This window comes from Aspergillus tubingensis (genome assembly GCF_013340325.1).
Source record: "Aspergillus tubingensis WU-2223L DNA, scaffold_6, whole genome shotgun sequence".
Lineage (NCBI taxonomy): Eukaryota > Fungi > Ascomycota > Eurotiomycetes > Eurotiales > Aspergillaceae > Aspergillus > Aspergillus tubingensis.
Window position 1 is genome coordinate 2,704,471 of NW_023336280.1, and position 20,644 is coordinate 2,725,114.

The 20,644-nt window shown below is 50.7% G+C and overlaps 10 protein-coding genes across 10 annotated transcripts; 7 read left to right on the forward strand and 3 right to left on the reverse strand.

Annotated features, from left to right (window-relative positions):
* Window positions 1-290: 290 nt before the first annotated feature.
* AtWU_04648 (Zn(II)2Cys6 transcription factor) lies at window positions 291-2,327 on the reverse strand (the record flags this gene model as incomplete). The annotated part of the gene is made up of 2 exons (XM_035499759.1): window positions 291-2,171; window positions 2,220-2,327. 2 exons carry the CDS (start codon window positions 2,325-2,327, stop codon window positions 291-293), a joined length of 1,989 nt encoding a protein of 662 aa, XP_035355652.1.
* Window positions 2,328-2,613: 286 nt separating this feature from the next.
* Window positions 2,614-3,682, reverse strand: AtWU_04649 (amidohydrolase 2; the record flags this gene model as incomplete). Its single annotated transcript, XM_035499760.1, has 3 exons — window positions 2,614-3,065; window positions 3,124-3,590; window positions 3,636-3,682. 3 exons carry the CDS (start codon window positions 3,680-3,682, stop codon window positions 2,614-2,616), a joined length of 966 nt encoding a protein of 321 aa, XP_035355653.1.
* A 298-nt stretch (window positions 3,683-3,980) lies between these two features.
* Window positions 3,981-5,126, forward strand: AtWU_04650 (mitochondrial DNA replication protein; the record flags this gene model as incomplete). The annotated part of the gene is made up of 5 exons (XM_035499761.1): window positions 3,981-4,092; window positions 4,139-4,179; window positions 4,238-4,333; window positions 4,393-4,863; window positions 4,917-5,126. 5 exons carry the CDS (start codon window positions 3,981-3,983, stop codon window positions 5,124-5,126), a joined length of 930 nt encoding a protein of 309 aa, XP_035355654.1.
* Window positions 5,127-7,804: 2,678 nt separating this feature from the next.
* On the forward strand, window positions 7,805-10,355 carry AtWU_04651 (OPT family oligopeptide transporter; the record flags this gene model as incomplete). The annotated part of the gene is made up of 5 exons (XM_035499762.1): window positions 7,805-8,079; window positions 8,138-8,405; window positions 8,459-8,848; window positions 8,907-10,187; window positions 10,236-10,355. The coding sequence occupies 5 exons, from the start codon at window positions 7,805-7,807 to the stop codon at window positions 10,353-10,355; spliced, it is 2,334 nt and encodes a 777-aa protein (XP_035355655.1).
* Window positions 10,356-10,935: 580 nt separating this feature from the next.
* On the forward strand, window positions 10,936-11,977 carry AtWU_04652 (NAD(P)-binding protein; the record flags this gene model as incomplete). The annotated part of the gene is made up of 2 exons (XM_035499763.1): window positions 10,936-11,325; window positions 11,387-11,977. The coding sequence occupies 2 exons, from the start codon at window positions 10,936-10,938 to the stop codon at window positions 11,975-11,977; spliced, it is 981 nt and encodes a 326-aa protein (XP_035355656.1).
* A 725-nt stretch (window positions 11,978-12,702) lies between these two features.
* On the forward strand, window positions 12,703-14,491 carry AtWU_04653 (glycoside hydrolase family 27 protein; the record flags this gene model as incomplete). The annotated part of the gene is made up of 7 exons (XM_035499764.1): window positions 12,703-12,771; window positions 12,837-12,969; window positions 13,038-13,178; window positions 13,240-13,329; window positions 13,391-13,693; window positions 13,804-13,988; window positions 14,072-14,491. 7 exons carry the CDS (start codon window positions 12,703-12,705, stop codon window positions 14,489-14,491), a joined length of 1,341 nt encoding a protein of 446 aa, XP_035355657.1.
* A 147-nt stretch (window positions 14,492-14,638) lies between these two features.
* AtWU_04654 (F-box domain protein) lies at window positions 14,639-16,323 on the reverse strand (the record flags this gene model as incomplete). The annotated part of the gene is made up of 2 exons (XM_035499765.1): window positions 14,639-15,965; window positions 16,016-16,323. The coding sequence occupies 2 exons, from the start codon at window positions 16,321-16,323 to the stop codon at window positions 14,639-14,641; spliced, it is 1,635 nt and encodes a 544-aa protein (XP_035355658.1).
* Window positions 16,324-17,390: 1,067 nt separating this feature from the next.
* On the forward strand, window positions 17,391-18,137 carry AtWU_04655 (GFA family protein; the record flags this gene model as incomplete). Its single annotated transcript, XM_035499766.1, has 3 exons — window positions 17,391-17,646; window positions 17,714-17,966; window positions 18,023-18,137. The coding sequence occupies 3 exons, from the start codon at window positions 17,391-17,393 to the stop codon at window positions 18,135-18,137; spliced, it is 624 nt and encodes a 207-aa protein (XP_035355659.1).
* A 553-nt stretch (window positions 18,138-18,690) lies between these two features.
* Window positions 18,691-19,682, forward strand: AtWU_04656 (uncharacterized protein; the record flags this gene model as incomplete). Its single annotated transcript, XM_035499767.1, has 3 exons — window positions 18,691-19,133; window positions 19,194-19,521; window positions 19,572-19,682. The coding sequence occupies 3 exons, from the start codon at window positions 18,691-18,693 to the stop codon at window positions 19,680-19,682; spliced, it is 882 nt and encodes a 293-aa protein (XP_035355660.1).
* Window positions 19,683-20,094: 412 nt separating this feature from the next.
* On the forward strand, window positions 20,095-20,597 carry AtWU_04657 (YjbQ family protein; the record flags this gene model as incomplete). The annotated part of the gene is made up of 2 exons (XM_035499768.1): window positions 20,095-20,370; window positions 20,439-20,597. 2 exons carry the CDS (start codon window positions 20,095-20,097, stop codon window positions 20,595-20,597), a joined length of 435 nt encoding a protein of 144 aa, XP_035355661.1.
* Between the last annotated feature and the right edge of the window lie 47 nt (window positions 20,598-20,644).

Genomic DNA, 20,644 nt, shown 5'->3' on the forward strand with positions numbered 1-20,644 from the left:
CAGAAACAGCAAGCTTGACTAGCATCGGCAAAATCTCGTCTGCGGCGTCGGGTCCAAGCCATTGACCCGAGGTATTTAGACCGCGACAGATCGTATTGGGCCTGGAGCAGAAAACTGCCATGATTAGATTTTGCCGCACGATTGATCATGGTTGTGGATCTGAGACCTCTTTCCAATCCAGTCCGGTTGATATAGTAGCCGACGGGCAAGTGGCGAATGGAAACCACCCCCAGCGCCACCTTGATACATCTCAATTAGCTCGACATCACTCCCCAATCTCCGTAGAAACATTAGAACAGAACGCTCCAAACATCTGCCGTGCTCATGTCTATTCCCTCCATGAATAGGTCAGCCCATGGGAGGTCCATTTGAACGTCAGGAAGACGTGACGGTGAGTCATGAGCATAGGCATCTGAGGCTGGGTTGCTAGCCTTGGAGGGAAACGTGTGTGCTCTAAGACCAAACCAGGTTTGGAACTCGGTATCAATACTCAAGTCTGCCTGATCTTCATGTTCGAATAAGGACATAATCGACTGGCCAAGCCGCTCAACAATCCTGCAACACTTTTCGCCGACCGCACGTCCATCGCAAATGCCCCGGAAGAGGGTAAGAAACGTAGATATATTCGTTTGAATCACCGGCTTGGTCAATTCTTGCCGCAAGGGTGCAAACGCTCGCAGAGAATACAGCATTGTCACGGCTGCCAAGAACAACGAGTGAATTGCGATGAACGTATATTTAATGCGGTTCCGCGCGTACAGTGCGCTATATGAGCTTATCAGACCAATGGCAGACTCGGTGCAGGTCCGCAGATCATCTGGTGATGGCATTGGGACCGCACGTGAGGGACGGTAAAGTGAAAGAACGGCGTGATGGAAAGCAATCTGGAACCACTCAGTGGACTGGAAAGTAGATAAAGTCTGCATATAGCGCGGCGCTGTTATTATCCACTGATTCAGCTCCAGAAAATATCCACTGCGAAGCCGATCCAGGTCAGCAGGATCAGTTGGGACAGAACCGATGGAATGAAATGTCTTGTAAACACCGGCGTTGATTCGACGGAGCTTAATAATGTGGACAAATGTTGACGTGTCAGCCACATGCGGTATCACTGACTCCTCGACATTGGGGCTCTGGATAGATTCAATAAGCTGGGCATCCGTCAGCTGCATAGGCAAAGGCATGCTAACATCTGATTCTTGGATTCCCAAAGGTCGGCCCATGTTGATGGCCACACTGCAATTAATCACGTACGCGCACCAGAATACACGTTTAGACATCTCTGCATCCATGATGTCTTTCCCAGAAATGCTCTCCTTGCGGTGAAGGTCAAGGCCGATGGCTAAATTAAGGGCCATAGCGGTTGTGAACCACATATTGACTGACTGGGGTTCATTATGGCCATACATGCACAGTAGGAGAAGACACTGAACACATTCAATATTCTCGCCGCTCAAAACCAGGTCCAGGTCTTTTATGGCTTCTTTGAAGAATACCCGATGGGTCTTGTCGCGAGTTTGGGGTGATGACTTCTCTGTTGACGCAATGGCACAGACGATGTTTACCATGAAACTGGACAATGGCCTCATCTCAGACTTCGTTAGAAAGGGTGTCAAGTGTTGGTTGACGAATGTATGCCGATGTAATACTGGTAAATACGGCCATCGCCTATCGAAAAACGCGCCAGCCAGATTAATGTACGTGTCATTGTCGAGACTTAAACCATCTGTTTCAGAAACTTCGATATCTGTGATATCACCCCATAGCTCCCAAGCGCTGCTCATAGAACTGCGGTTCTCCCTTCTGGAGCTAAATTGCAGTGAGAAGGTTGGTCTCAGTATCCGACTAAGGAAGCGACAATCTGGATTCCCTCTCAGTTGGTCAGACTGAGATATAGCCTCGGCAGAATTAGGCCCAGGTGACCGAGGATTGGGACTTGGAATTCCAGAGTCATTAGATCGAACAGAACTGAGAGCCTCGAGCAAACGGGTCTCTAGCTGCTGACACCTTTCAGACAGCTCATCACTTCGTCGCTCAGCAGCAGCAAGTTGGGCCCGTAGGGCATCACAATCACAATTCAGAGATGGGTGCTGGATCACTAATCTATCCGACATGACGCATGTCGTTTCAGCAGCAGCGCATGAACCGCAAGTTGGCATTCTTCCATCACACTGACTACTTTAGTAAGTGATAATTTGACTTTATGGTGTGTCACTCACCTTTTGCTTGCGTCGTCGACACCGTTGGCATGCCGCCACACTTCGAGGTAAACCTCGACGATGACGACGAGGGGTTGAGCCCGATGGACTTTCACTCATCGAAGCCATAGCTTCTATGGCACTTCAGCGAACAGTAGTGTAGCTGTTGAGGATACAATGAGGCTCATGCGCAGGATGGAAATTGCAGTTCGTCTCTGTTTCTAGAACGAAGAGCCTCGGGCTTGGCATCTTATTACTAAGCCGTCTATTTATACTCTGCGCAAGGCCTTCATTTACTGATGTTCGTGTTGAGTGGCGGCACTCATAGGATAGCTAAATTCTCACAGAAACTCATGTGCTGCCTGAGCTTGATGGTCTCTGCTCAGTGACGCGCTTGTGTAACAAAATTAAATGCTCAATCAATATACAGTCGGCCCGGGTTATCCACCATCATCTTCCAGTAGGCATCATCTCCCATCCAGTCATGCAATCTCTGTAGAATTGCATGGTTGTCGATCATCCTAAATGGTTCTTTGCTTTCTATTGACCTTTTTACCCGGTTGTGTCCATCGCCCGTGTGTGGCCAATCGCTTCCCCAAATAACCTGATCAGGAATCTCTCTCGCCATTGCCTGAACGATGGGCTGCAGGTCATCAAAGGTCGAGGCTGAGTAATCTGACATACGATATAAACCGGAAACCTTTACATAGACAATCGATTGCTTTGCTAGTGACAAGAGGGAGCGGAATCCCGGTTGGGACGTTGGCGTCGATTGTAACTCCGAAGGTAGCTTGGATGTGCCACGCAAGCCACCTAGATGGTCTGCAATAACCCTTACGGGGAGCTCGCGAACAGCATCATGCAGAACTGTAGCATATCAGTCACGACAGCTGTTATACATTGTCATTAGTAGATAAGTACTCACGGTCCCATGTCCATCCTGGAACGAACAACTGGATCGCCCAGCTGGGAAGATGGCGTATGCGGTCAGCAGTACGACTCAGAAGGCTTATCAAATGTGTAATGTCGACATTTTTCCCATCGGCTTGGAAGTTGAGTCGAATACCTCGTACTCCAAGGGCGTGCATTTCGTTCAGTTGCGCATCGGTAATAGTGTCGAGATCTAACACTGCGATTCCAAACGATCTGATGCCTCTATCCCTCAATTCTCGCAGGCAATGCATCATAACCGTGCAGTCGTTCTTGTAAGGCGATGGTTGAACCAAGACAAGATTAGTGTTGTTGTAATCCCTTGCTAGGCTCTGATTCAACGCCAGTAACTTTTGCAGCGGTGCATCCTCGGGGGTATATGCTCTCCCTGCAGCATATGGGCCTAGCTTGGGATCGAATACATGGACATGTGTATCGAATGACTCCGTTGAGAGAAGGGATCTAGATGGATTAGCTTCAACGGCTGTATTTTCCGGATGTACCTACGGTGTATTGGAGCGTCTTTCATGGGTGGCTAGAGCCTGTGACAGCATTGTGTAGGTAGCCCGTTGGTAAACCATGAATTGCGGTAGACACCCACGTAGAAGATTGAGCTTTGATATTAACATAGCAAGTTCCTGTCCCTCAACGCTGCACTTCCTACGCATCCCCTTCCTTGGCATCAATGGTATGTGATCCCGGCGGCACCCCTCTTCGGGAGAGCCGATACATCCGAGGTTCACATCGGATGCATCCGACGAGCATCACGATGGTCGGTCAATCATTAGAGCTTTAATTCCAGCGATTGATTCGGCAAAATATTCTTCTCATTGGAGGATTAACGTCTGAAACATGGCACAAGCAGTAGCTATGAATACCCCGACTTTGCAAGTCAATGCCGAGCAGAAGCGCCCCATTCCCTATCGGAACTTGGCCGTCGGCGCGTTAATGAACATCTTTCAAGGTAATGAGAAACTCTACTTGCCAAGAACCTTTCTAACTTTACGCAGTTACGTCTCTTGGACAGCCGCTAGAAGTAATCAAAACCCATGTATGCTTGACTCTCACCCATCTTAATTGGAGTTAATCCTGACGACTTACTCTTCCAGTTGGCAGCAAACCGGCAAGATACATTGCGGGATGCATTCCAGAAGACTTGGTCCCGCGGAAGATTTCTTGCTTTTTATCAAGGGCTGATACCTTGGGTACGTATATCTTTCATCTAGCCCCCTCGCTTAGGCACATCTCATACTAATTGCCACAGGCTTGGCTAGAAGCCTCCACCAAAGGCGCCATTCTGATAGTAACATCAAGTGAGATTGAGTATCATGCCAGATCAAAGTTCAATGCATCACCTACGGTCTGTGGTGTTCTGGGTGGCATTGGCGGTGGCGTTGCGCAATCATATCTCACGATGGGCATGACGACATGCATGAAAACAGTTGAAGTGACCCGCTCAAAGATGAGTGTTGGAGGTGCCCGAGTGCCCGGGGCTCTGGAAATGTTTTTCCAAATTATTCGCGAGAAAGGAATTCGCGGAGTGAACAAAGGCGTTAACGCCGTCGCGCTACGTCAGGTTACAGGCTGGTCTTCTCGGATTGGTATATCGCGTTTTGCGGAAGAAAGCATCCGAAAGGTCAACGGAAAGCCGAAGGACGAAAAACTCAAATTTGGAGAGAAAATCCTGGCATCCACTATTGGTGGTGCACTGAGCTGCTGGAACCAGCCATTCGAAGTAGGTGTCGCTGAGATGTGTGAAATAAGGACTTCCGATTGCTGACTCTACAGGTGTTGCGCGTGGAAATGCAATCTATGAAGAATGATCCCGCCCGGCCAACTTCTCCGACAATTCTATCCACATTCAAGTATATCGTTGCGACAACAGGAGTCAAGGGTCTGTTTCGCGGTGTGGTTCCTCGCATTGGGGTTGCGGCATGGGCTACGATCTGTATGGTAGGATTTGGTGATACCGTTAAAGAGATTGTTAATCGCAAATGATGCATAGAAAAGTGCAGATAGAAAGGTGATAGGTCGTTGTATGCATAGAACTTGCAATCCTTATTCCTATAATAGCCATGTTGGTGGGAAAATAACAGATTTCCCAAGATATCGGAACTCGTCATGTGGAAATATATAATGGCTTTAGCCTGCTACGGTCATCACTTTACGTTCCTGGTACAATTACGACTAGCTTTCCCTTGATCTAGTTTAATCTCGAGATATACCAAGTGGACACATCGTCGCCGTGATCACCTACCTTAGATCCACACCGAGGATATCTCGAAGGCCAAGAGAACCACCCAGTTGGATGCACTTTTATCTGCCCTTCCCGAGGGCGTTCTTTAGGTAATGGTGTTACTAATTGATTGCATGATTGCCTGGACTATCAGTACGAACGATAATGCCTCTGGGTGTGGTAAGGCTGATGCAAGGAACAGTGGATATGGCGAGATAAGGATACTCGCGGAATCAAGCAAATACCAAGCTTCCACCTTCCCCCCTTTTCCTCTTTATGCGAAGCATATTGCTTCTCCCCCACTGAGGCGTAGTGCGTTCATGCCGAACCTATCATATTGACTCATTAGTGGGGTGCTAAGTATCTATCTGTAAGGCAAGAATGGTACTGGCTCTGTCAATGTCTCTGTAAACAGTGCACTAATCAACAGCCTAGCTGGATAGTCATGAGTATGAAGGGGAGTCAATGCGAATTCTTCTTCTGAGAGACAGTGGGAGATCAATGTAATACAGCCAAGAGTGTCATGTGACACAAACAGCAGGTAAGATGCCTAGACACTCCAACTCTCACCCATCCAAAGTCTCGCGAAAGTCGTTTTGTCTGCAGGGGCGCCACTCCAAGCTCCCTCTGGACTTAAGTCCATTCATGATAACTTTTCAAAGACCAATGCGCATGAGCAGGCAACTCAGTTTTTGAATATGCACGGAGTGATATTATGCAGGTCGATTCTGGCCACCGAATCTACCATTACATCCAAGGAAAGAAGCAATTTCAGGGAATTTACACCCCCATGAGTCCCACTCGACTAGCTGATACAGCGCCACTTGGTTTTGTGTGCCACATGCATGAAAGAGGGGTTTGAGGAAACGACGCTGATTAGAGGTCAACAGCCCAGGATGGGCAAGCTACACATCACACTAGAAAGCTTGTCTACGATCATCCGATGGTGAGTTGCTGATGGCATCTTGCAACGATATGGCGATGCTGTGACTATCACTGGTCATGTACCGCCTAGTCGGACAATTATATTCGTTGTTGAACCTTCGCCACTGAGACATCAAATTAAAGCCTGTTTTGGGCCCCAAACATTATTCCGCTACAAAAAGTCATGAATGATCAGGTGTTAATGCCATCCCATGGTAGGCTGCACCCAGACACACAAAGTAGATCCTATCAGCTGGTGAACTAAATCACGGAGGCCGTGGGGAACCGAGGATTACACTGGGTGCTTATCTCTACAGGTGCGTGCCTCAATCAAGTTATTCGGTGTGGTGTACTGAATCATTGGCTGATACAATGCACTCCCAAGCACCCGACCTCCTGAGTCTAGAATCCATGGCGATATCTGCCCACGATGATTTGATCTCGATGTTGTGACATCCTGTTCTCAGGCCTGTCAGTAACCTCCTCGAGCGCTTAGTCCATGCCTCTTTTTTTCTTAATTTTCAAAGTATATGCGCTGTACATAGGGGTGCTGTGCTCGCCCGGGTCAATGCTTCGGAGATGCGTTGGAGCTCCGACGCAAGGTGGACTCTCTGTGCCACCTCCTCATCGGCCTGATAGAAGCGAAGTCAAAAACAACCACTTACGAGTCTCCAATTTCGAACAGCGCGAATATTGTGCCGTTGAGTATCACAATTTAATTACCATCGCGATAAGATACCCGTTGGTGGTGTACGCGTTCCCAAGATGATTGGTGATTTCTCAGAACAGTGTGCGGCCGTGCCTTTCATGGACTTATCCCCCCGCAGATGGTTATCAGACTCGCTTCGGGAATACTGTTCGGCCACGTGTGACACCGCCAATAAGATTACCCCCATATCTCATCCGTCTCCCTGGTGTATCGCAATGGGTCATTTTCGCCAACCACTATTGAAAGACAAACCGCGAGAAGCCAATTGCATTTTGAAATTGGCGCACTAGTATCTGTATAAGCTTCGTTCAATCTTGCCACAACGTCGCTATTACCCATGATACAAGCGTAGCGCACCTGGAGACCGGGTTCCCGGCACATCGTTCGCAATGGCCTTCGATGATGGCGAACTAGAGGCATCATGGCATTAGCAATTTACATAGCGGCTCATGCGATTGGAAATTACGAGAAAAGCCGGGCATTTCATTTATCACCGGCGAAGCGGGGAACTGCAATTGGCCGTCGCATATGGTGTAGTCCAGCCAGTACTTTCACTAGCGAAATGAACAGAGTCCGTTCTAATTGGAACCAGTGGCTAGCAAGTCGTTATCGTTCTCTTAGAGCACATAGACCCGTATCCGGTAATCCGGTTTCTGGCCGTCTTGCCTCCAGATAACGGGGTGTACGAGTGCTCGAGATGGCGCTTAGCACAGCGAACGACATATATAAGGCCACATCAGGTCACAGATTTAATGCAACGGTTCTTTTCAAACAATGCGATCGTCTCGTTCTTGAACCAATACTGGCATGGCGGACGAGGTAACCGACAGTCCCGTCTCCACCCCCGCGGTGGAGGTCAATGAGAAGAAGGATGACTTGCTGGTCAAGGAGTCTGTGGACATCCATGATGTGGAAGTCGCCCCGGGCTTCGTTGCTGAGGCGGACTTCAAGGGAAATTTCAACGATGTTCCCATCGGGGAGGGTATTATCCCTGAGGATAGTGACGAGTTCATCGATCCACGCCTGAAGGACTATCCCATACCCTTGGTGGCTAAGACGGTAGATCTTCGCAATGACCCGACGTAAGCTTCTTGTTCCATTCTCAGGGTTGATCGCATGGCTGATATCCAACCTACGCAGTGAACCAATCCTAACCTTCCGATTCTGGGTTCTGTCTACCTTCTGGGTGCTTGTTGGCTGCGCACTTTCCACCTTTTACTTCTTCAAGCCATACTACAACTCAATCACCAGTTATGCCGTCCAATTGCTATCCTGGGGCATGGGTGATGCCATGGCTCGTTATTTACCCACAAGGCAATTCAGCTTCTTTGGATGGAAATGGTCGATGAACCCAGGTCCCTGGAACGCTAAGGAGCATGCACTCATTGTTGTGGCCTACTGGGGTAGTGTGAGTGACTTTCCTTCACGCTGATAGTGCGCTTGTCAAGCTGACAAGAACAGTGCTACACGGCTATCGGAATGGGCCCCTTGTCTGCCATCGAACTTTACTACGGCGAAAAGCTCAACGCTGGGTGGTCTATGTTCTTCTTGTTGGCCTCTCAAATGATCGGATATGGCTTCGCGGGTCTCTTCCGTGATATCCTGGTTCGACCCCCGAAGATGTATTATCCCGGAGTGCTGCCCAACGTGGCACTGTTCAATGCGATGCATCGGAACCCATCCGTCACGAAGAAAGCCCTCAAGTACTTTGCCATCATCGCATCTATCACCTTTGTGTATGAGTGGCTTCCAGAGCTCATTTTTCCTTTGCTGAGCTCTCTTCCTTTAATCTGCTGGTTTGGCCATGGTAACTGGAAGGCCTTTGTCCTGGGATCGGGTACCTACGGATTTGTCCGTTCCCATCTCTATACCTACAAAGTAGAATATGACTGCTAACCTTTGAGCATAGGGTATTCTGGACTTGTCGCTTGATTGGAACTACATCACCTACATGTATCCATACTATACACCGCTCTGGTCTAGTATGAACCAATGTATCTTCATCATTCTCTGTGTCTGGATAATATATCCCGCCATCTACTTCACCAACACCATGAACGCACAGAACTTTGCACCAATGGATACCGGTACCTACACTGTCAATGGCAGCACTTACGACGTTACGGCCATCGTTGGCTCCAACCTTGAGGTTAACCGCACTGCACTGGCTGAGTACGGGTCCCCTTACTGGGCTCCATCATATGTGTTCTACTGGTTCTGGACCTTCGCCGCCCTTACAGCCTCTATGACCTACGCAATCCTGTGGTACGGCAAATCGGGCTGGGAGGATTTCAAGAACGCATGGAGCAATAAGCGCAGCGACTATGATGATCCCTACCTCAAGCTCATGTCCTTCCAAAAGCGGGTACCCCACTGGTGGTATCTTAGTCTGCTTGGAATATGTGCGGTGATCGCTATTGCTCAGGGCTACGAAGGAAACATGAAGCTGTCAGCGTGGGGCCTCATTGTCATCTGTCTATTTTCGTTTATCTTCACCTGGCCCAACGGCATTTTGTGGGCTGTGGCCAACACGCAGGTCGGAATGGGCTCGTTCAGTGATTTACTGGCGGGTGCCATGTTCCCCGGGAAGCCGACTGCCGTGCTTTCAGCCTATACGTACGGTTACTGTGTTTTGGAGCAAAACCTCAACCTCATTTCTGACTATAAGTTCGGGTTCTACATGAAGATCCCGGAGCGAGAGATGTTCTGGGGTCAGGTCTGGGGCACCGTGCTCGGTCCATTCATCAATTACGGCTTCATGCAATTGATCGTTGACCGGGAACGGCCTTACCTGATTGGCCAGCGGACCTCAGAGGCGTGGGATGCTGTGCAATCCCGTGTTTACTATTCTAACTCCATCATCTGGGGCATCCTGGGTCCTAAGGAGTTCTTCGGTGAACGCTACCCGTGGGTGTATTACTCTTTCCTCGTGGGTGCCGGGGCTGTATTTCTTACCTGGCTTGTGCAAAAGTGGAAGCCCCGGTGGGACATGGAACGTTGGTTCAACCCTACGTTGATGTTTTATGGGGGCATGCTATTTCCGACGTACCCGACTGCTAACTTCTTCATGTCTTTCCTGGCTTGCATCCTGTTCATGGGCATCCTTCCTCGGTATTGCCCGGTATGGTGGAGAAAGTACAACTACCTGACGGGGGTCGGTCTGGATTGTGGAACGCAGCTCATGACCTTGGTAGGTTGTCTTCGCTGACTTGATGGTGCTCAGACTAACTTGCTGCAGGTTTGCATCTTCATTATCAATCTGCCCAATCTGTCGTTTCCTTCGTGGTGGGGCAATGATCCAAATGCGACTGATCGGTGCTTCCCTCCGGCTGATCTGCCTCCATATGCATTGAACTGATGACTGGGGTGTCAATTTCGGTACAATCATGAGTGGATGTTGCTTTACATGTGCGATTCCTACAACGTGCGAGTTGTTATTGCCTTTTGCGTGACGATGTCGGTTACCCAATATTGTTTCGAATCATTCCCCTGCCTTGTATATACACAACCGCTCTGCTATTGCGATCTTTTTGGAGAACACTGTATATAGTACCTGCATCATTACACTATTGTTCACAAAAGCCATCCTGTTCCACTTGAGAGAGTACTAGCTGAGTGAGCAGGTCTTGTGCAATTGAATCTGTCTCCAGTCTGTGGAGTTTTTAATGCCCCCTAGCCGAAGAGGATATCAGGAAGAGACACGCGACCATCTCAAACCAGAACACGGACGATGAATAATCTGGGAAGTTAATCCCGACAAAAAGTATGTCATACTTCGAGAACCTGTTGATCAAGCAATCTAAAGGAATGCGGAACCGAGTGCATACCTACCCATGACGTAATGGCCATGTTCATATGTTCATCAATGGAATCAGATGAGATATCAATCATCATCACGATAATCGGAGCATATACTTCCAGTCTGTCTCATTATCATCATGAAAATCGCCCTCTTCGGCTCGACCGGCCAAATCGGCCAATCCGTCCTGCGCGCCCTTCTCACTAAGACCTCCCACGAGGTCCTTCAATTAATCGCACCGCAATCCGAATCCACTGCTCGCTCTATAAACAAGCAATTCACAGCAGAGCAACAAAGTCGACTATCCACTGAATCAGTGGACATCCTCTCCTGCAGTACAGACGACCTCGTCCACTATCTCATCAATGTCGAGATCATCATCAGTGCCTTGAACGGTAAAGCGCTGCAAGCACAATCCAAGATCCAAGATGCTGGAGCAAAGTCTGGTGTGAGGAGATTCTATCCTAGTGAATACGGCATGCATCATGTGTATCGGCCGCCGGGGGATGAAGTTGGGTATCTTCATCCGGTAATCAATTCCATACTCCATAGTCCATGTTATACACCGAATACTAACGATGTAAATACAGATGTGGAATACGAAATCCGCCGCCAACGAAGCCTGTCTACACCATCCAGCTATAAAATCAGGCTCTATGACTTACACCCTTATCGGCTGCGGGGACTTCTACAACCAGTCTCGTGAGGAGATATGGTGTCCGTGGACGAACCCTCATGCATCTGAATACACACTGCATATTCTCGGCGACGCGGATGCCACTATTGATTTTACGCACATTGACGACCTAGGAGAGTTTATCGTTGAGACGATCGAGCATCCGGAACGGTCGGAGAACCGGACGCTGAATTTCGTGAGTGATCGTATCTCGTATAATGAAATTGCACAGTTACTGGATAAGTACTCTGGGAAGAAGGTGAAAAAGACAGTGTATCCGATCAGTCTAATGGATGAGGTGTGGAAGGATAAGGAAAGGGTGCCGGCGGAGGTAAAAGGGAAGGGAGCATTTCCGGATGATTTTTGGATCCTGGTCAAGGGGATGCAAGGGGCTGGGAGGTTTTGGAGACCGCCAGGGGAGGTGCATAATGGGGAGTTTGGGATGGAGGGGAGGACGTTTGAGTGGTATTTGAGGGGGTTGTTTGGGGGTGGATATGAAGTTTGATGAGTGTGCTGTTATGGCTATATAATATGTATCTATTGCAGTTGTTGACTGCGTAATTATGGGCATGTCCAAGACATTGAGCAGACTATTTTAGGGCCTGCTGTCGAACCCCCGCATGGGACACCGATTGGTGCATTTACATGACTCTTCCATGTCCATCTTTGCCTGTTTCAGTCCGTCATCGTACGATCAAGCATCTTGAAGCTTTCGGTGGCATATCGCTTAAATATGAATAATTACCCGCGAGACATCCAACCTCAATCGCATTATACCTCCAAAACGAACCAGAGAAAATCTATTGATACCTCATCCCAGATCATTACGATATACATTTACTAATTCCTTCAGCAAATGCCAGCACAACCCCGCAGTCCACGCCCGTCAAAGTCAAACAATATCACCACTTAATATAACCTGCATCAACCTGCAGCAACACTATTCCCCATCCAACACGGCACTTCCGGTAACCTGTCCCAATGCAAACACCGAACCATTATCCCGCAATGCTGACGTCTGCTTCAGATAGCCTAAATCAGGTGAAGTCAAATCCGGACACTATTGGCCTCGCCTGCAGATCTTAACCGGACCTGCAGGTGCATCATTGACGGTTCCCCGCACGACCAGCTCAGCTACATAAGCTATGCTTTTTTTCACTCTCTTTCGTTCACCGATCTGTCTGCTTTCACAGTATCTACCTATCCATCCATTGAGTGGAATCGAGCAAGATGCGGTGGCTTCTCACCTCGTCCGTACTGTTAGTGCCGGCTACAGCCCTGGTTCGACCTGATGGCGTGGTATGTCACCTTCATTCCTACCATGTCTATTTCTCGACTAACAAGAAGATTATCATCAATTGTAGGGCCGTACTCCTGCCCTTGGCTGGAACTCATGGAACGCATACAGCTGCGACATTGACGCCGACAAGATCGTGACTGCTGCCAATGAGGTGGTCAATCTGGGGTTGAAGGATCTGGGATATGAGTATATCAACAGTATATATCCCCCCCTCCAAATTCCATTATCCCCACTACCCATTGGCACAATTTACTGACAGAAACAGTCGACGACTGCTGGTCCGTCAAATCCGGCCGCAACACCACCACCAAACGCATCATCCCCGACCCCGACAAATTCCCCAATGGCATCTCCGGCGTCGCAGACCAAGTGCACGCCCTGGGACTGAAACTGGGAATCTACAGCAGTGAGCACACTCCTAACCCCCAAGAAACCACCACACTAACCAAAGTAATGTGAATAATAAGGCGCCGGCCTCACCACCTGCGCCGGCTACCCAGCCAGTCTCGGCTACGAAGAAATCGACGCGCAATCGTTTGCTGAATGGGGTGTTGACTGTATGTACCCACCCCCTCCCACCGTCCCTCACCGATAACCTCTGTTCTGACAAAGGGATAGACCTCAAATACGACAACTGCGGCGTCCCCACCAACCTCACAGACCAATACACCTACTGCGTCCCCGACACTACCGACGGGTCAAACTTCCCCAACGGCACCTGCGTGGACCTCACCGATGCTGCACCACCGGGATACGACTGGGCCACCTCCACCACAGCAAAGCGGTACCAGCGCATGCGCGATGCCCTACTCAGCGTCAACAGAACGATCCTCTACTCCCTATGTGACTGGGGCCAAGCGGATGTGAACGCCTGGGGGAATGAAACGGGGAATAGCTGGCGCATGTCGGGAGATATTACCGGTATACCCTACCCTTATCCCCTATCCCCCTAACTCCATACATACATACATGCTCTATAACTACCTCCCTCCTCATGGATAATATATACTAATAAAGCGGGTGGGTAATAGCAACATGGTCCCGCATCGCCGAAATCGCCAACGAAAACAGCTTTTACATGAACTACGCCAACTTCTGGGGCTATCCGGACCCGGACATGCTGGAGGTCGGGAATGGGAATTTGACTCTCGCGGAGAATAGAGCGCATTTTGCTCTGTGGGCCATGATGAAGGCGCCGTTGATAATTGGGACGCCTGTATACCTCTCCCCTCCCTTCCCTTCCCACCTACTTTATACACCTGACGGACATGTGCTAATTTGAAATGGTATTGTGTGTAGTTGGATTCCATCGACACCTCCCACCTCACCATCCTCCTCAACAAACCCCTGCTGACCTTCCACCAAGACGCTGTGATCGGGCGCCCCGCGTACCCGTATAAATGGGGATATAATCCCGATTGGACGTTTGATGCCGAGCATCCGGCGGAGTATTGGTCTGGGCCGACGTCTTCTGGGGAGGTGTTTGTGTTGATGTTGAATTCGGAGGATGGGGTGAAGACTCGTACGGCGGTTTGGGGGGAGGTGCCTGAGTTAAAGGGGAAGAATAAGAATTCGAAGGGGAAGAAGGGGAAGAAAGATAGTGGGTTTAAGGTAAGTGATGCGTGGACGGGTAAGGATTTGGGTTGTGTGAAGGATAAGTATGAGGTCAAGTTGCAGGCGCATGATGTGGCGGTTTTGGTGGTCGGGGAGGAATGTTAGGTCTCTCTTCTCTCGTTCCTTATTGGGTGTTGGGTGGGTAATGGGGATGGGTGGTTACTATATATATAGTATGGTGGGAGCGTGGGAATGTGGATGATGGTATAGTCATTATCATTATATTGCTCCAATCGCTATGCTGCCTCGATGCTACCTCCACAAATCTTGTCGACTCTCTCGTCGCCATCCTCCGCTGCTCTTTGGTCGTCCATCGTCTACCGGCACTGCCAGGAATCCACCAAATCCATTGCCCACTAGCACGCTCTTGCGTGCGTCTCCGCCCCATGATCGACTGAGCTGCGCGTCGTGGAAGCTCACCGGTCGGGTTGTGCCATCGCGCCGTCCTCGTGTTGATGGTGGCTCGTACGGCGTAAAGTTCCATTCTAGCTCGTCCAGACCCTTGCTGTACACGTTTAGGGGCTGCGAGATTCCTCCGCTGAAGAACTGTGGTCCGCCCTCGCCGCCACCGAATAGTCGCGGGGGCGGCGCCAGCAGCAGTGTCTCCGGGAAGCTGGCGTCGCGCACGTACAGGTCACGCAGTCCCGGCAGGCAGTTCGACATGAGCGACGAGATCAGGTACGTGTAGTAGGATGCAGCTACTGGCGGCAGGCCGTACGACCCCGCCGGCGAGGTGATCTCGTAGTGCAGTAATTGCAGCGACCGGGAAGACAGCGGCGGAACCCGGTCGGTCGGGAAGGACCGTGATACGTCCTGAATGACTGATAGGGCGTGTAGCTGCGGCGCAGCCGACAGGATCTGGTGCAGAGTGGATGGGAGCACCCCCGTCGCAGATAGTGTCAAATATTGTAGTTCCGTGCGGTTCAAAGGCAGGGAGAGTACGCCGGCAAGCCCGCTTGCCGTGACGTTCGGGGTATCGCGAAGGGTCAGCCGCTGGACGGCTGGGAAAGGAGGCAGAGTGTCGGAGAGGTCAAATGCCGAGTCGTCCAGCCACGGCAGGTCGTCGAGGGTCAGGTCGCGGAGTTTAGGAAACGAGGCCAGCCCCATGCGAAGAAGCCGCGGCTCAATGTATAGTCGAGAGAGTTCCAGCACCTCCAAATTCTGCCACAGACGGGCTTCCGGCAACTGCGAGAAGCTGCCCTCGGCGCCGTGTCGGTAGGTCATGCGACGCAAATCCGGACACCGTCCGATAAGTTCCTGCTTCAACGCCAGACACGACGCGTCATCGCTGTATATCCCCGCCGGCAGGTCAACGTAGCGTATGTTGGGCGTCACGGAGATGGTGCGCGCAATCTCCGCCTTGCTGGCCTCGCGTGTCATGTACGGCATCCGTAGAGAGAGCACCATGCGCCCTAGGTCTCGCGAATCTCGGACAGTCTGCATGAACAGCTGCAAGCGTACTTGTGGGGCATCGATCGCTTCACCATTGCGGTCGAAGAAGGAATGGCGTTTTCGTTTGGCGGCAAGTTGGACCTCGAGCTCGCAGTAGTGAACGGCGTCGATACGGACGTGAGCGTAACTAAAACCAGCGATCAGCAGAGAGCGGAATTAATGGACAAAGAAACTCACAGCAAAGCCCGAGCCTCCAGATACCACCGTTTACAGACCACGGCACAATGTGCCAGGTCGCGCATATCACAGAGCATGCAGCCATCCTCTGTCATCGACTCCTCGGAGGTATCATAGCTCGAATCGATGGTGTGCGGACACACATAGGTGAAGATGCGAGCCAGCAGCGGTCGGGGAAGCTTCTTGGTGAGGTCGAGGCCGGCGAAAGTGTGGTGGGAGTCAAGGCAAAGGTGGTCGTAGGAGGTGGCCACATTCCCCGCGCGGCTATGGCTCTTGGACCGCCTGCGAAGCCGGCTCAGTAAACCCATAGTGGTGAGCAGACAAGCGGCATGGACGGTTGCAATGGACTGGAGGGAAACGAGGAGCGAACTTAAAAGGGGAGATGGAGCGGTGGAACAAAGAGACCGTTAGGGAGCCAGGAGAAAGGCAGCGTGGGAAGGATGCAAGAGCGAGTGAATAATCAACGGCGCGGTGGTGATTGATTGGTGTCGGGAAAGCTGTGTGATGTGAAGTCGCTGCATGAACCCGCAGTTCGTCCCCATTCCAGCGCGTCGCTGGTCAAAGCCGGGGCCGAGCACCGTTTTTTTGAAACGCTTGATTGGCAATTGGCGCAGGACTCATCACATTAGCAAGCGAAATGAGGGGAGACATGTCCCCCAGTTGGTTCATATAAGGGGGGCAGGCGGGTGTTTCATGTTTGCCTCAGGGATTGCTTGGTGGTTGGCATTTTGGTCCCATTTGCCCCAGAGGGTCTCGGCGGAAATTGATCCCAGTTCAACGACCGACGCCGGTGGCTGCAGCAGGGCTGAATATCCACCACATAATGGCTGGAAAGGGTTGAAGGGTCTTTCCTTCAAGCTGATGAATGTAGTAAAATTAAGATCCAAGAATTGAGAGAGATTCTCGCGCGGTCCTCGACGCGTGACCCCAAAGAGTGCCACTAACCCGATGGGGTCATGAGCAATACTCCTCCAGCAGTCTTTATATACCCTAGAACAACTCACCAGCTTACCTACCACTGCTGCATACTGTCAATAGAAAACTGCATCATAATTTTAAATAAGCTTATCTAGAACAGTCTCTGATCCATTGCCCTCTTCTGGCCACTCACAAAAACAGGGCCCCGTCAACTACATCGCCATGACATCATGTCCAAGAACCAGCCCTCAAGACAAATAAATAGCCATCATGCAGACGATCAAGCCAATTCACCTAGTACACTTCCAGGGTAGTCTATATCACTGCGTACATACTACTCCAGGCTATGCGACTTCCCAGACCCTTTTTCTGCCACTCCAGACCCCTGCCACTCCGAACGCCACCCTCCCTATTCAACCGCATCAGCTTCATCCATTTCCAGCCCACAGCAGCTAAAATGGCAAACAACACTCAATACGGAGGCGATCCTCTCCCCGATGTGGGCGCCACCTATCCCTCCCAGAACAACCAATCCAAATCCGGCGAAGACGACTGGACAAAGCGTCCGCCCTACAGCATCCGCTCCCCTGAGGAATTCGGTCCCGTGAAATGGCGTGGGAAATGCCAATGCGGCCAGGTGACTTATCAATTAAGCCGGGACCGACCATTGAAGTCTAAATTCTGCCACTGTCGGGGCTGTCAAGTGACGCATGGTATGTCTGCCGTGTCGTAGTTTCTTACTTGCGAGGTAGTAGTGGCTGAAACATGCTGACTGTGTAGGCGCGCCATTCCAATGGGCGGCTATTTTCCATAAATCCGATCTCGCTTTTACGAAGGGGGCTGAAGGCCTGTCGTTCTACTCCTCCACGAATGACACCCAGGAGTATAAGCTTCCGACTAAGGTGTATTGTTCCTATTGTCGATCTCCTATTATGGACGAGGGACGGAATGTCTGCTTGATGTTTCCGCAGGCCATCGAGAGCGCTGATCATGATGAACATCGACAGCTCTGGCGCGAGGCGTTTGAACCAGAGTAAGTGGTCCTTGGGGTGCCGGCTTAGATTGCACGATGCTTATGATGTCGTATAGGTGCCATATCTTCTACGGCAAGCGAGTCCTGGATATTCCGGATGGGAAGCCAAAGTGGTCGGGAATTGATGAGCAAAGTGATCTTTTGGATGAGCAAGGCCGCAAGAAGGAATGACTGGATGGAAAGAATAGTAGCCCCCGGAGCCGGATGTAGATACACACGTTTTGTTTTTCTCTATTATTTAGCTGTCACGAAGTATGAGCAATGATTAGGCTTCAGCCTTGCCAGAGTTCCCGAGCAGCTGATACTACCAGCGGGCCAATAACATCGACTAGATTGAAAACATGTTCCTACTGTGTAAGTCCCCTTCCGGCTCTAAATCAGGGTGATCGACAGGGCTAGAGAACTTCAAGTAGTCATCACGAGCATGTGAGAGCCGGGAAGATTGGCACCCAACCAGCTGCAGTGACCACGAGTGCAGCTATGCTAGCCAGCAGCTGACGACTTCAAGACTAATCCAGTCCATACCCCTGAAATTCAGCACGATGCCATCCTCATCGGTCACTCCGGGGTGTCAGTAGGCACCAGGTTCATCCGCGAGACCTGGAGTGTAAGGCGGGGTTAGCCAGCCGTAGATAGATAGCATCGCGAACATAGAATATATTATGCCGCGATACCTAGATAGATGCTCTCCAAAGTAGGCTGTTCACCATATAAGCAGTGCATGATGTGGCTTAAAAGCAAATACACCGTGGTGGCTCTTCTCGCCGCACCGGCGGCAGCCGTCACACAGATATCCAACGATGAAATGAACAACTTCCTAAGCCAAGGCGCTGTCGAGCTCGCTACCCGTTACGCACCTCTCTGGTTCTTCGGCCAGGCAGTGGACCAACCTCCCTGTTATCCGACCTGGGCTTTCAGCGGCTCGCCCAACTCGTCGGACATTTACGACGCGGCTCACAAAACACCCGCTGCACCACAGTGCGAGTATCCAGACGTTGGCTGCGGATGTCGCAAACCTGGAGTAGCAACAGGGAATCCTGGTCCTGAATTTCCCATCTACTACACGTTCAAGCAGTGCAACGAGACCGATGTCCGGGTGGTGTATAACCTATTCTATGAAAAGGACGGGGCCGAGGTGCTGGATCTGATTGACACCGGCCATGACTAGTAAGACGTCGCCTAGACCAAGCCAATCATTTAAAATGACAGCCTGATGTTCTCGACCAGTGACTGGGAACGAGTCGTCATCATCCATTCACGGAATGCGAACAACACCTGGCAACCCTCTCGAGCACTTCTGTCAGCCCATAGCGGCTACCATAATCTGGCATGGGGCAGCATCCATAGCACGCTGACCACAGAGCAAATCAACGCTGGGGACGCTCGACAGCCCGATGGAGTCAAGAACAATGATCATCCGAAGGTGTATGTGTCGTGGTCGAAGCATGCACATTTCGACACCGTCTTGACTACTTGGCTCGATCCGCTCAGCCAGTCACTCGATAATGCGTTTCGCAGCGATGACTGGTGGCACTTTGTTGACCCGAACTACTATGTACGTTTCAGTATCCCTGGCCACAGAGTATCGCATCTAACACCCAACAGATACGATCGGATAACTCGACCGCAGCGGGAATAGCATTCAACAGTACGGACTGGGGGTCAGCGACGAGTAATCCGCCATACGTGCAACAGAGCGTATGCTCTGCGCCGTAACAATCTAGTCGTATACTATTCAGATGATAGACATGTAGCGTAGAACCCAATTGATGGATAGATGATTGTACCAGAATGAGCCTGTAGTATTGCAGCGATAAATAATCATCCCATCGGGAACCTGAAAATGACGTCGATGCGCGGTTCCCCCACCAGAAATTCAATCCCTCACTCCAACAACATCACAACAACAACCTCATCAAATAATTCCCCCCTCTTCCCACAGAACAGTAACTGTACGTCCTCCCCAATTTACTACTCACCAACTAAACCACCCTCCCCCATCCACCACCTTCCCTCCTCCCACCTCACCCGCAAACAACCCACCACCCAACCCCGCAACCTCAAAACCACACACAACAAACAGCGACAGCTAACCAAGCCAGTCCCAACTCACAAAACCTCAACAACAATGTCGTGGTACCAAAAGACCTTCACCCTGCCAGCCCGCTCACGCGGCAGCTACCTCATCACGGACGAGGTGCTCGAGCAACTGCCCGAGATCAAGAACTACAAGGTCGGCATGCTGAACCTGTTCGTGCAGCACACGAGCTGCGCGCTGTCACTGAACGAGAACTGGGATGACGATGTGCGCGCGGATATGAGCGATGCGCTGGATCGCATCGCTCCGTATGATAAGAAGGGGAACCTTTATAGACATTCGGCTGAGGGGGAGGATGATATGCCGGTGCGTTTGTCCTATCTTTGATCCTTTGGGGATAATGGTAATGGGGGGTCGCTTACGTGTGTTGGCAGGCTCATATCAAGTCCGCGTTGATTGGCGCTTCGGTTACGATTCCCATCTCGAATGGTCGCTTGGCTACGGGTACGTGGCAGGGTATTTGGTATTTGGAGTTTAGGGCCATGAGACACTCGCGGAAGGTGGTTGCTACGATTCAAGGGGAGAAGGCTTGACTTGGTTGTGGTAGTGGTGGTGGTGATGATGGTGGGGGAGTGCGGTT